Source organism: Colossoma macropomum, unplaced genomic scaffold (genome assembly GCF_904425465.1).
Source record: "Colossoma macropomum unplaced genomic scaffold, Colossoma_macropomum, whole genome shotgun sequence".
NCBI classification, from domain to species: domain Eukaryota; kingdom Metazoa; phylum Chordata; class Actinopteri; order Characiformes; family Serrasalmidae; genus Colossoma; species Colossoma macropomum.
In genome coordinates, this window is record NW_023494807.1 from 12,759,482 (window position 1) to 12,774,281 (window position 14,800).

The following is a 14,800-nucleotide window of genomic DNA, read 5'->3' on the forward strand; positions in this document are numbered from 1 at the left end:
TCTGTCAGCAGTGAAGAAGAGGAGTGTGTCACATGATGGGGGCGGAATGAGCAGAGTGTGTGTGTGTGTTTTTGTGTGTCCTCACGCCTCCTCAGGGCATGTGTAGAGGAAGAAGCAGTAGGCGTTAAGTGAAGCTGCATGGACAGAAGCAGTCATTCCAGCAGGTGAATCAGGCAGGTGAATCAGGCAGGTTAGACAGACAGGTGAAACTATATAGAGCACAGTGAGGGTAGAGCGCAGATGTGAGTAGGTGCAATGAGTTACCTGTTGATTTTGATCCTCCTGAGGCTCCTGCCTGTGACACAGCAGACCAGTGATGTTCTCCCGAAAGAGACCAGACCAGCTGGAGTTTCAGCCCCTGGAAACTTTATCATTGGAGGACTTTTCCCCATCCACGAAGATGTGGAGAAGCCCACCCACCTGTCCCAGCCACAAGATTCCACTTGCATTAGGTGAGTACCACAGATTCATGTCTGAAGCTTATTCAAGTGACAGTTTGGTGTGATATTCTCTCTCACTCCAAACGTTAGCTTAACCAAGATATATTTGGTGTCCAAAGTTTCTTCAGTGTAGAGCTGGAGTTATAAGGCTATTGTAGCACACAAGTGATTTTAACTCACTAGTTAGCATCATGCACATCATCATTTAAACCATGTCACATTGTTAAGTAATCAACTAGTTTAGTAATAGACCAGTTTATGTGGTTTCAGACACTATGCCATACAGTTATCTATAAAAAAAAAAGGTCCCTATTATTATTTCGATTGTTTTTAGCTAGGTGATGTATTTTTGTCCATTTAGTAAATACGTCATTGATTTAAAGATTTAAGTAATTGCTTTTAAATAAACAAAAATGTCTTTAAAGCAATCTTAAATCAATACTGTAATGCTTAAAATATGATAAAGTTCCAAAAATATTTCAAATACTGATCCTTAAAATGAAGTGTGAAATGTGAAAAAAAAAAAGTGAAAAAGAAGCCACACGTGATAGATTTTTTTAGCTTATGGAGCAGACATGTTGTGTTAGATTGCTTGATGAGTGTTGTGGACAGTTATTCACTGATCTTTGCTTTTGTCTCTGATTGGCTGCAGCTTCAGCACAGCTGGTCTGATCAAGTCACTGGCCATGATCCACGCTATAGTGACAGTGAATAACTCTCCGTTACTGGCCCGTCTGGGGGTTACCCTGGGCTACAAGATCCATGACACATGTTCAGATGTTACGACTGCTCTGAGAGCCACTGAAGACTTCACACAGGACGACTGCTCTTCCACAATGGACCTTACCAACATGGCTGAATGTACCCAACGTAGCATAGCTGTAATCGGTGCACATTACTCTGAAATGTCCATCGCAGTGGCCAGAGAGCTAAACTTGGAGCTAATTCCACAGGTACGCTGTCACTGTTACAGGACAAAACTCCTGTCTGCTAAAAAAAATCAGATTTTTAATGCAAAAGACGACACTTCAAAACTGGAAACTGAAGGAGAGAAATCTACAGTAGTACATGAAACTGTAAACATGTGCAAGTGAATAACAATAATAATACTGTGCTAAAATTCAATCTGTATTTTAATTTTTCATTGATTTAGTTGTAGAAAAATATTTTGAGACATCCATTGAGAAATATGTGACACACAGTTGGTAAGCCTGTCAGACTCTTGATTTAGAGAAGAAAATGTATAATTATGTATCATCAGCATAGTTGTGAAAATGTATCTCATCTTTCCTGATAATATTACCTAGTAGAAACATTCAAATAGAAAAGCAATGGCCCTAAAATCAAACCTTGTGGGATTCCACAGGAAATTTTTTGATTAATGATTTTACACATGGTTGTTTTGTACCTGATAAGATGACACTGTGCTAAAAAAGAAGTGCTTATTATCAGATTTCCCCAAATAGTAGAGCTCTTCAATTCTAATTTGAAATACAATAATAACATACTTGTTTGTCTGTCCACCACACAGGTCAGTTACGCATCCACAGCTGATATTCTGAGTGATAAGAGCCGTTTCCCAGCCTTCTCTCGGACCGTCCCTAGTGACTTGCACCAGACCAGTGCTATGGTCAAGCTTCTCCAAGAGAATAAATGGACATGGGTTGGAGTGGTCACCACAGACGGAGATTATGGGCGGTCAGCTTTGGACAGCTTTTTGTCTCAGGCTTTTCAGGCTGGAATCTGTGTGGCCTTCAAAGAAATCCTCCCTGATTCTGTGACCAACACCAAGAGACTTCAATCTGCAGTCAGCCGGATTATTCAGACATTACACACCAACACCAAGGTCAGGGTGGTGGTTTCGTTTGCCAAACCCGAGCACATGAGTCGCCTCTTCAGAGGACTGCTGGACAAAGTCCAGAGGTGGGTACATCAGGTTCACCAGTGTTGGAGGGTCCAAAATGAAGTCATAAATTACATATTTTGCTTTTTTGTTGGGTTTTTTTTTATTTTTGAATGCAGCAAACTATCTAAAATTATTTTCCTGCAAACGTTACTTTAAATTTTATCAAAAATTTTATTAAAAAAATAGTAATTGTGCATGTGCAAAGCTTTGGACACCTTAGAATTTGGACACCTTAGAAATAAACTTTAGGTTAGGCCTTAATTGATTGCCTAATCAGACTATTTAGGCAGGTCAAAAATTGTCATTAGGAGCTGATGACAGTTCCAGAGTGTAATAAATCCTGACTCTAAATAATAAAACATCTAAATAAGCCAGAGTTACTTTGGAAACAAGTGCTGTGGACTGATGAAGTAAATATGGAACTCTAAGATCACAGAACATCTTAGAGATTGTTAAATGCTAAATTAAACTGTTGTTTAATTATTAAGTTAGAGATTTCAACTAAAACTGGGACCTAAGTCAAACTAAAAGAACAAAACACAGAGACTTACTTACTTAGAAAAAAAAATGGGGAAAGAGTCAGAAACAGAAACTCATTTAGGGAAGAACAACCACAATGCATGACAAAGGACAGGTTGGATCCAAGGGGTAGATATACACAGACAGAACGAGGAACAGCTGGGCATGATCACAAACAGCACTGTATATAAACTGAAACCAAGTGTGGGGTGTGGCAAGTGGGCAGAGCTAAACAAATGCACATGGCAGGTCTAAACAAAGGCACATGGCAATGAATGAAGATAAAGCATGAGGGCGAATCTGTTATGTCTTTTGGGTTGTGTGGCAGACGATAGCTCAGGAAACACTGTGACTGAGGTTCAAATCTCTGGATAGGCAGTAATGTTAGTGGATTTGGAGGCCTTTGGGAAAAACACTTAAACTCCTGGATTTACATGATTAGACTGTCTTGATAAGAATGATTGCAATATAATGTAAAATTAATATCCCTTAAATTAAATGTAAGTTTAATCCCTACTTTCCCCTTGAGCCCCTGTTCCTAAAATGTCTGAGCATGGTCCAGGATTGAAGATCAAACTTAAATATCAGGAAATTCTGCTAGCAAGTGTAATATAGTCCATGAAAAACTGATGGTGAAAAGAAGATGGTTTCCACATCATAACAATGATCCAAAACATACCTCAAAATACTCCATGAGCTACTTCCCAAAATGCAAGTTGAAGCATCTAGAATGGCCCTCATGGTCCCCTGACATGAACATCAATGAAAATCTGTGGGTAGCTATTAAACATGTCATGCATGCAAAATGTTATGTGTATATTATATTGTTGAAAAACGCTAAAACTACAAAGTACATAGACAACAGGGGATGGGCTGGCCAATTCCTGATAGGACATTATGTGAGTGTGGCGCTGAAGAGTGAGAAAGAGAGAAATGCATGTCGTTTCTAATACAGTCCTATTTAAAATTAATGGAGACCACCCGTAACAAACTGCATGTTCTAGGCGAATACTGGAGCGCACAAATCTGGACACATTAGTGGTCCACTGCATTCACAGTGTGTGGACACTGGTCAATCATACAAATGTCACCACCACCAGAACATAGCACAATGAACACAACCGGGAAAGTTAAACTATTAAGGTCAGCTGGAGAGAGATGCAGAGAAAAACCCCAAGACGCTTAAAAGGGAAGGGAGTGTGTGATTAAAAGCAGAAAGTTGCTTATACAAGATGCAAAGAAAGGAAGAAATTAACGTGGCTAAGTTTGCTAATAAGCAGTCACTCCAGTTCTCAGTCTCTTTTCACTACAGCATCTTTGACACGTTCATGCTTAAGTTCTTTGAAATTATGAGTCCACTTGCTGTAACTATGATAGCAGATTGAACCAAAATCTCTCGGAGCGCTGAGTTCACTGAAAGTCAGTCCACTCAACGATCATCTTGGCAATGCTGTTGGGTGGTTATTTCCAGTCATACAAGGCCAGACTCCTATCTCTTTAAATAGAGAGAGAGCTAATAAAACCAAACTAAAAGACACATTAACTTTTAAAAAAACATTTGAAATCACTGATAAAATCTGACAAAAACAGCATACATAGTTTGTGGGGTGTCACCCAAATAACATTTTTTTAGCTTGTTCTGGCTACACATGCACATACAAGGAGGAGTTCCTGCTTGCCACTCCAACAGCAAGCTGATTGGTATATTTCACCCAGTGTGAAATATAAAGCTGTTCAAAGCTGTGTTTGCTAGTCATGTACTGGCTAGCATTTTTGAGTTATGTTTAAAATTAATAAAATTTTAAAATTGTGACTATTGAAACAGACACTACTGAAACATTTGGTAGAGTTATTATTATCTTGGCATTGACAACTGGAATGTTTCAATAAATAAACATAATTAAGGTATAGGACCACTCAAAGCAAAAGGCTTTTATTCTGAAGTAAATGTCAGGAAAAGTCCCAAATCTGATTTTGATCCAATTTGGTGAAGGATCCATATCTTCTAAGACTTTTCAGAAATGTATACTATGATGTCCTTGAACAGTTAAATTTTGGACATTTTTTTAATGTAATTGAGTGAATGTAACTAATTACTACCCATCATTGACAGTGACACTGACCGGAGGCTGTGGGTGGCCAGCGACAATTGGTCAACTTCTCAAAAAGTGGTCACTCATGAGGAACTTCAGCGCATTGGCTGGGTCGTAGGATTTTCCTTTGAGAGCAGAGACGTCACACCTTTTAAGGAGTTTCTGAAGAATTTAGAGTTTGACAGTGAGTCTCAGAAGAACAACACCTTCCTCAAAGAGTTTTATTCCACTTTTACGAACAACAGCAAGGAGCAGGTTTCCATGATGATGGAAAAGCTGATAACCAGCATAGATGCAGGTAAGTGTGGCGATAATGGAAAATGATACTTGAAGGCATTTTTTAATGATGCACGGTATCAAGGCATTTAGTGTCACCTTTAAAAAGGCTACCATTAAATAAGCTGGGCTTTCTAGCATGTAGTCACAGCAGGCTTTAATCACTACATTTCTTAGTGCATAAAAAACAGAAAGTTTTCTTTCTGCAAACGAAATATTAGTTTGGGATGGATTTATTTACATATGGTGTTGAACCCCTAGATAGAGGACAATAAAAAGATGTGAAGCTCAGTGGGTGATCAGTGGGTCAGTGGGTCATCCCACTACATTTTATACAGGATTTTACAGTGGTATGCAGCAAAAAAAAAAACAAAGTAAAAATAGCATGTAAGTAGTGTGCACCCAATATAAAAGACTACAGGAATGGGTAAGCTTTGGCTCTATCATCAGGAGATCGCAAGTTTGACCCCCAGCACTGCCAACCATCCTTTAGTGGGAGTTCAATTGGCCTTGCTCTCAAGATATCGGTAAAGCGCAGTATATTGATTCATTTCAGCCAGTCAGCTTACTGGCAAGGAAGATACCTAGCTAATTAATATAATCAGCTGCTGTAGCATGACATAAATTTCCAAAAAGTCTATTAAATTGCTGTCGGATGAAATTTTCAAACTTTCCAAAAAGTCTATTAAATTGTTAATCGTGGTCATTATAATGGTTCCAGCTGTCTCTCAAGCAGGTGGAAAATGAACTAGAACTAGAACCATAAGTTCAGTTGGTTCATGTTTGAGTCTGTTCTTATTTTTGAATGTGCAGTGGGACAACAACCTTATAGACTGAATATTTCTTTCTTAAACCCTGCAGTTATATGGGGCTGGTGCAAGTTCATGATTATATGGCAAATAATAACCACACAATTATTTATTTGTTCAACATTATTGTTATTGACCTGGGACGATGAGTTTTAAAAAGTTGTTTTTCCAGTTGGCTAAATGTCTCATGATTATTACAAAATCCTATTGTACCAGTGCAGCACACCTGCATTATCCACCGAGAAGTGAGTTCTTTGTTGCTGTGACATAACGCTGATTTCTCCTATAGCAATAACATGTCACATGCCCACTCTGACACGCAGGTAATGTCTTCAGCATTCAGATGGCTGTGAATGCGATTGCTCAGGCTGTGGCTAAATTGTGCAGCAACAGAAACTGCACTATTCCTGGGGCCATCCAACCATGGGAGGTAAACTTATTATCTGTATGAACATATACATGCTACAGCTTCTCCCTTTAGTTCTCATGTACTAAGTGCTGGCTGTACCTAATAAGCAACATAAGCAGCTGCTTAGAGCCCCCTAACAACTTCTGGGTTTTTATTGTACTATTATGTTGTGTAAGATGCTTGACTGAGGGGGGAGACGAAGCAACTGGTTAATCATATTTGAAAAAAGACTGTACACATCTGGAGCTGAAAAACTGCTGAAAAAAAAAAAACTTAAAAAAAGACAAAGGAATGTTTACTATGCTTGTGGTGTTAACGTAATTTCATTTGTTGTGACTTGAATTTTGATAGTTTTGTGGAGCCAGACTTTATCTCGTACCAAGAATTTGGGCCAAATGTGATTAGAAATGCAGACCTACTAGGGTGGGAACAAACCCTAGAGTGAAATTTCTAAACCAATCCATGGCCTCTTGAAAGGAGAGCTCCAAGTAAGTTGCGATGGGGCACAACAGCCGCCAAACAAGTCAAGACATCTCTTTTCTCTTGAGTTAGCGTCTTCAAAAGTGGTTTAGTTGAATCGATTTTGTGCATCTTCGACTAAATCGAAGGGTGTTTCTGAAACATTAACTTTCAAGAATGAACATGAGTTAACAATAGCGTTTTACTAGCTAGCTTGTTTCACTTCTCTTTCATGTTACATTAAACGGTTTTAGATGGCATGTAAACTTATTTGCAGCAGATTTTGTCTCAGTCCAGCACCAAAATTTTAGCTGTCCCCAAACATGGTGCAAGATCACATCTGGTTGTACTGGACTAGTTGGAAAACAAGAGCAGGGTTAAGTGATAACAGAATACCCTTTGAGTCTGGTATAAAGTGCTTAAATCACTTATAATATCATTTAGCTTCCCAACTCCAAACAGGAAAAAGCGGATCTGGGGTCTAACGAAGCAGGTTCACCTTATACAGTCTTTCTGACTGAATTTCAACTTCACAACAACTTTAATCCAGGTTTAGATACTCAGGTGCACATGAAAGCATGATGTTTGTGGCGAACAGCCCAATTGTTTGAAACAAGAAGAGGAGTCGCCACCAAAGAAAGAAAAAGAAATCATACTATCTAAATACATAAAAAATAAAGCATTTATAACGCTAATCATGGAACAGTGTCACCACAGCAACGACTATGCTTAAAGTTAGCTGGCTAAGCAAGAAATACTGGTGAGAAAGGTTACAATCTGGATGAAGAACGATGAGATCAGCAACTGTAATTTGAATTGTATCCTGTTAGAACTAAAAACAAGCATCCAATCACCAACAATACACAACTTAGAAAGTTATGAATGTACATAATTTAGACAGCTTGTGATAGTAATTTTATTAGTTAGCCTCTTATTTTAGAGCACATCAGCTAGCAAAATAGAGAACCTCCAAAAAAATCATGCTGAGGCCTCCAAAAGTCTTGAGCCAGCATTTTTGCAAGTCAAATCAGATGTACTCCAGTCAGATATATTGGCCTTCTACACAATAGGGCCAAATTCAAACTCATCTTACCTCACTTGAGTGGCTCGAATGCATTAACAAGAACATTCATTCCACAAATTAACTTTTAATAAGGCACACATAGTGATTAAGATGTTGTAATTATAGGGGTTTCCTATTTTTACAATTTTTCTACATTTTGTTTTGGAAATTAATTCACACTTAGAAATCAACGTCACTGAACTTATGCTTTAATGTCAAGCATTTTAACATAAGCGTTTAAAGTGTCTAGGAATTTCACCGATTTTCAAACACTTCTGCATAATTCAGTTGTCGAAATGTAAACATAGTTTGATGTGAAATAGGTAATTGTAGAGATACCTACTGATTTATTTATAGTGGTGGAGATAGGAACCAGAATTGTGATATTTACAACACAAATGTAACCTTTTTATTTACTATCCAAAATCACTAGTGAACCTACGCACATCTGCTTAGTTTATAAGTAATGCTGATAATGGTAAACCAGTTGTGAATGGTAAAATAAATGATTACACAAACAACAAAAACGTTTTCTTTGGGTACTACTTTGCCTTACAGTACCGTGCATGCACCTCTCCACTATTAATATATTTAATAAAAGGTTTTAGGCCAAAAATAATCTCAAAACAATCAACAGCATTTTCAGAACCATTTTGTGCAATCATTTTTGTGGGGGAGTTTTTAGATGCATTAAACTCTTTAGACATCTGGTTCCTATCACCACAGCTGTGAACAATTCTGACACAATATTTCACATCAAATCACTCTGAATGACTTTATTTACACCTTAAATATTTAATTATGGAGAAAGTTTGAAAAATTGGTGGAATTCCCCTTTAAAATAATGCTTGCAGGTGGTTACAAACTTTTAGTGTTGTGCTTCATATCAACTGTAAGCATACCATAGCTATCCAAAGCTACTCTAAACATACTTATCCTCACAGTACCACGCCACACAAGCTATAAAATTCTCTCTTCACTCATGCTCATTGATGGCAATATCTGTCTGTGTTCCAGCTGCTGCCTGAACTGAGGAACAGCACTTATGAGATGGATGGTACAATATACAAGTTTGATGAAAACGGAGATGTTAATCTGGGTTATCAGATCTCTCTGTGGAGCACAACTGGACAAAGCGTTCAGACGTTAAACATAGTGTCTATGTATCATCAGCAGAACTCCAGCTTGACCACCACCAACCTAAAACTAGTAAGTATCACCACTGTCCACTGTCTGTCGCAGTTTTGCAAAGGAAGCCTGTAATTAAGTATCTAGTATGAAACTAAAACACAATGATAATGATGGTGAAATTCTACATCAGTAAAAATGCAAATAAGATTGATAGAGTGGAATTTGAAGAATTAACCCTTTTAAGGACCAGATACACTAAGGCGTATGGAAAAGCTGCAGCGAGTGCTAAAATTCAGTGACAGCAGATAGACACGAAACCTGTGTATTGGTTTTCTTTTTTTAGATTGAATCATGATCATTTAAACTACCAATAGAGTAAGAATTGGTAAATAAATAAATAAATAAATAAATAAATCTTATTGATAAAAAAATGAATAAATAAAATTAAAGTAAAAACTGAAAAATGTACAAGGATGTATAGCAGTAAATACATTTCAAAAACTAAAGTACATTTTAAATAAACAAATAAATAAATAAATACTAGGCCATTTTATGTGCCAAAGTTCGGGCACCTTTGGTGAAATTACATGTTTTGTTGATTTTTTTAAGTGAAAATAAGTTAATACATCCTCTACAGGGAACACACTTCTGCACATTTTAACACTTAATTGATTTTATTTTCTGAATTTATTACATTGAAAAAAAATTAAACTTGTGCAAAAGTTATGGTGCATTAATATGTTATGTTTTATTTTTTCCAATACGTTAAACCCAACAAATAAATTGAAATTGAGCACTGGAATTTGCAGAAAAATGCTATGCCAATGAGTTCTCTATAGAGCAGGCATGTCAAACAGGAGAACTTCAGGACCAAAGTGCTGTGGAGATTAACGTTTACCCTCATCTAACCCTCTGAATTCAGTTCATGAAGGCCTTGCTAATTAGCTGAGGAGCTGAATCAGGTGTACTTAATGAGGGAGGGTGCTGAAGTCTGCAGTGTTTTGGCCTGCAAGGACTGGAGTCTGACACATGTGCTGTCATTTTATTGTCACTTCAACAAAACATGTCAGTTGAGCAGAGGTGTTCAAAGTTTGCATATGCTCCCATACTCTTTTACCATATGGGAAGAGCTAAAAACAAGGACAATGATAAAAGAACTGAGGTCAATAGAGGAAACTCTAAGAATCTTGTAAGAAACAAAAAGGGAAGCTTGCTTTTAATAGCAACTCTGAACGAGAGTGACAGTCTGTTAATCAGCTGTTTACACAAAATGCATTAGTGCTACTGCAAAGTGTAGTAAATATGCCCGTAAGGGTCTGTATGAGGGTCTAAACTTAAATTCCTCACTCCCATAACTACTGAACATACGCATTAGTACACATTAGCACCTACTGAAAAAGTTTAAGGTATTTAATCCTTTCATTAACCCTTTTATTTTGTAGTTATTCATCTCACAGTGTAAAGTAAGTAAAGTAAAAAGCCCATGGTCATCCCTGACTTTAAATTTGTTTTGACTCAGAGCGTGACATCAAAGTGCTCAAATAGCTGCAACCCAGGACAATTTAAGAAAAGTGCTGAAGGTCAGCACACCTGCTGCTATGACTGTATTGAATGTGCTGAGAATCAATACTCCAACAGCACAGGTAAGTCCACACCTGCAAAACATCTGGAGCACAGCCACTTATTCAACAACACAAATTCAACAACACACTCTCAGAAAAAAAGTATTAAACTGTCACTGAGCGGTACCCCTCTTGGCCCTGGGTTGGCGCCCTCAAGGGTACATCTTCCGTACATTTATTTAGGGAACATAAATTTAGGGGCCTTTTAATGCATTGCTCTGTTTAAAAACATCAGGTTATGAAAAAGTACAAATATGTACATTTACTCAAGGAAAAACGTATTTAAGGCACAATGTTGGAACTTAAAACCATTAAGGGTACATCTATATTGTTTGTATATTCATGAAAAAAATATATATACCTGCACAGTACCTTTTTTCTGCCAATGTACCAGTTAAACATTTGAGCACACCAACTCATAGAACATTGTTGTTGTTTATTTACTTTTTACTATTTTCAACAGTTTAGAATAATAGTATGATGGCCTCACAACCATATAGTACACTCCCCCAGTCAGAAGTCAAGTCAAGTTTATTTATATAGGGCTTTTTACAACAGACATTGTCACAAAAAGCTTTATAGAAAATCCTTGTCTGAGCACCAATGAGCAAGCCAAGGAACCAAGATTCAAAAGGGGAACCTATCCTCCTTTGGTCGACTAGCTAGAAAAACAATAACACAACAAGAGCAATATGAATACAGAATAAGATTTTAGAATTACTATAAAATATTCAATATACACTTGTGAGTGGTACTGTTTATCAGCCTTTTAAGTTCAATTTGACTTTTAACAATTTAACTGATTTTTAAATTTTCTTGTAAATATTAATACGCAATTCACATTTACTCAATTCGAAATAGATTAATGTATGATATATGCATTGTAGAGAAACTTAATAACTTTCTGTTTATATACAAATACAGCCATTTTATTTACCATTCAAAATCACCAAACAGCATGTTTTTACCATCCAAAATGGCCCAACAACATAATTTTATATGCAATGTAAATAATTAAAAAATTCTGGTAGATCTGAAAAAATATTGCCTTATAGTGACCATGAATGTGTTTTTAAAAAATACATTTTAGGCCTCATAACTACTGTAAAACAATGTCTCAAGGCAGATTACTTGAAACCATTTCAGAACTTTCAAAAGCATTAAATATCTTTTGACATCTGGTTCATATCACTGTCACTGTGACTCTTTTTAATTTGGTAAGTTTCTCCAGAATTTAGCATTTTGCAGTTACTCTTTGACAAACTACACCCAAAAATGAGATTTTCTAGCCCATTTATGTATGTAAATTAGGATGTTACATCTGTTGTTTTTCTTCCCTCCTTTGTTTTTATTTATTTATTTAATATCTTTGTTTACTACTCCTTATTTAACCAATACATTCTTTTTTTCAGACATGGATCAGTGCTACAGTTGTGACAGTATTTTGGAGTGGGCAGAGCCTGGAAGTTCGGCCTGTAAGCCGAAGACTCTGGAGTTTTTTGCCTGGAATGATGGCTTTGCCATGTTTCTGTTGTCTCTGGACGCTCTGGGTGTTGTTGTGGTTTTCCTAGTGTCGTTTCTCTTCCTGTGGCACCGCGACTCTCCTGTAGTGAAGGCAGCTGGTGGTCCACTTTGCCAGCTCATCCTTTTCTCACTAGTGGGAAGCTTCATAAGCTCTGTTTTCTTCGTAGGGAAGCCAACGGACATCCAGTGCAAAGTGAGGCAGGTGCTTTACGGTTTGAGCTTCACTCTGTGTGTGTCCTGTATCCTGGTGAAGTCCCTGAAGATCCTGCTAGCTTTCCAGATGAAGCCGCTTAGCCGACTTTACAAACCATACATTATTGTCTGTTTCTGTGTTTTGGTGCAAGGTGCAAACTGTACTTGGTGGCTGATTCTTTTCAGTCCTCACAAAACCTCCGTAATCAACACCAGTACCATCCTAGAAGAGTGCCGTGAAGGCTCATATGTAGCGTTTGGCTCAGTTTTGGGTTACATAGCTCTGCTGGCGTTAGTCTGCTTCATCTTTGCTTTCAAAGGCCGAAAACTTCCGCAGAAATACAACGAGGCCAAGTTCATCACTTTCGGCATGCTCGTCTACCTCATGGCCTGGGTCATCTTCATCCCAGTCTACGTCACGACTGCCGGAAAATATCTCCCTGCCGTGGAGATGGTGGTCATACTCATCTCCAATTACGCCATCCTGTGCTGCCATTTCTTCCCAAAGTGCTACGCCATCATCTTCAGGAAGATGTACAACACCAGGGCTGATTTCTTGAGGAATGTGTACGAGTATTCTACAAAGGGAGCCAGCAGTTTGGGAGACTTGATTCTACCTGAAGCATATAAGAGTGCAGAAAACCTCTACACTATATCAAAACTGCCCCACCTTTTTCCTGGAAACACAGAGTTTAAACAGAGATGGGAAGCTACAGCCCCTCCTGCCATAACTCAAGAAAAGCCCAGGCTCAGTCTCAAAAGAACATTAAGCATTTAAAAACCTCAGAGACTTAGTCATCATACACTGTCCATCAAAACTTTGAAATACCTACCTTGTTTTTGCATGAGATTTACACAGTTTACCACTTGATGTGTTTCATCAAGACATGTTTGGTGATCAAATGTTGCTTTTTTAGTGTAGTACTGAAGCTGTGAGGCTAACATTGCTAACAAACACTAGAATGTATAGTCAATAGTCACCCAAATCTTTTCTCTGCCTTCTTTCTTTTTGTAAATAATATACTGTAAATAATGAATTTTTTTTATAAAATAAAACAACAGAATTGTCATACTGTGTCCTAAACCACAATAATAAATCAGCACTACCTTAACAAAGACCTGGGTGAAGTTTAAGCAAGTTTTGGAGAAGTTTGTATGGAAAAGATTTGGGTGACTATTGAATTCTAATGCTTGTTGGCAAAGTAAGCCTCATAGCTCCAGTGCTGAACTAAAGCAGCAAAATTTAGACACCAAACATGTCTTGGTTGGCTGACTAAATTGGAGGGAAGTGGAAAATTGTGTAAATGAGTGGAAAGACACTGATGAACGTAAAGTTAACAATACTCATAAATTAGCAAATACAGTGTATGTTCTGTTTTTAATGTCTAAACATTACTATGTTATTATATTATTGTGTATTGTATCATATATTGTACATTTCATATTGAAATTCTGATCAGCCATCTGAACCATGATCCAGAGACTGTAATTGTAACGTACATATGCATTATATCTTACAATTTTTAGTGAAGCTTCAGAAACTAAAACTAAGCACTTCGCATATATCTCCTCTCCACTTAATCAGAACCCCTGCCTTGTAGCTGGTGTAGATTTAGAGACACAGATTGTGCAGCAGGAGTCTGTAACTGTGCAAACAAATATTAATGTTCATAAATTTGAATCCGCCTCACAGCAAGAATGGCCTGGGTTCGATTCCCGGCCGGGCGACCAGGGTCATTTCTGTGTGGAGTTTGCATGTTCTCCCCGTGTCTGCGTGGGTTTCCTCCGGGTACTCCGGTTTCCTCCCACAGTCCAAAGACATGCAGTCAGGCTGATTGGACACGCTAAATTGCCCCTAGGTGTGAGTGTGTGTGTGAATGTGTAAGTCTGTCTGTCTTCCCTGCGATGGACTGGCGACCTGTCCAGGGTGTATCCTGCCTTCCGCCCAATGACAGCTGGGATAAGCTCCAGCACCCCACTGCGACCCAGAAGGATAAGCGGTTTAGATGTTGTATGTATGTATGTATGTATAAATTTGAATCTCTTCCAAACATATTAGAATGTTTCTGCAAATACAAGCCCTTTTAAGTGTTCAAAGATTTAGACAATGCGCCTCAGCAAAAATTAATTGATGTTTATAATGCAAACAATATGTTTTTAAATTATCATTAAATCTTTATTTACAATCAATATGAGTCCCACTCATGATTTAGTTCTGCCACTAGGCCTGGTTACATTAGCTTTGGCTGACAACTTCCAATACACTTGAATTTAGCATAAATGAAATAGCTATAATAGCTAGAATAACTGGATTTCACAATTTTTAACACTCATTTTTACAGTAAAATACTGTGTTC

At 37.7% G+C, this 14,800-nt stretch overlaps 1 protein-coding gene across 1 annotated transcript; it reads left to right on the forward strand.

Annotated features, from left to right (window-relative positions):
* The first annotated feature begins 159 nt into the window (after positions 1 to 159).
* On the forward strand, positions 160 to 13,346 carry gprc6a (G protein-coupled receptor, class C, group 6, member A). The gene is made up of 8 exons (XM_036556415.1): positions 160 to 452; positions 1,093 to 1,393; positions 1,972 to 2,363; positions 4,994 to 5,262; positions 6,367 to 6,473; positions 8,992 to 9,183; positions 10,625 to 10,748; positions 12,140 to 13,346. Exons 1-8 carry the CDS (start codon positions 256 to 258, stop codon positions 13,219 to 13,221), a joined length of 2,664 nt encoding a protein of 887 aa, XP_036412308.1. The 5' UTR covers positions 160 to 255; the 3' UTR covers positions 13,222 to 13,346.
* Positions 13,347 to 14,800: the final 1,454 nt, after the last annotated feature.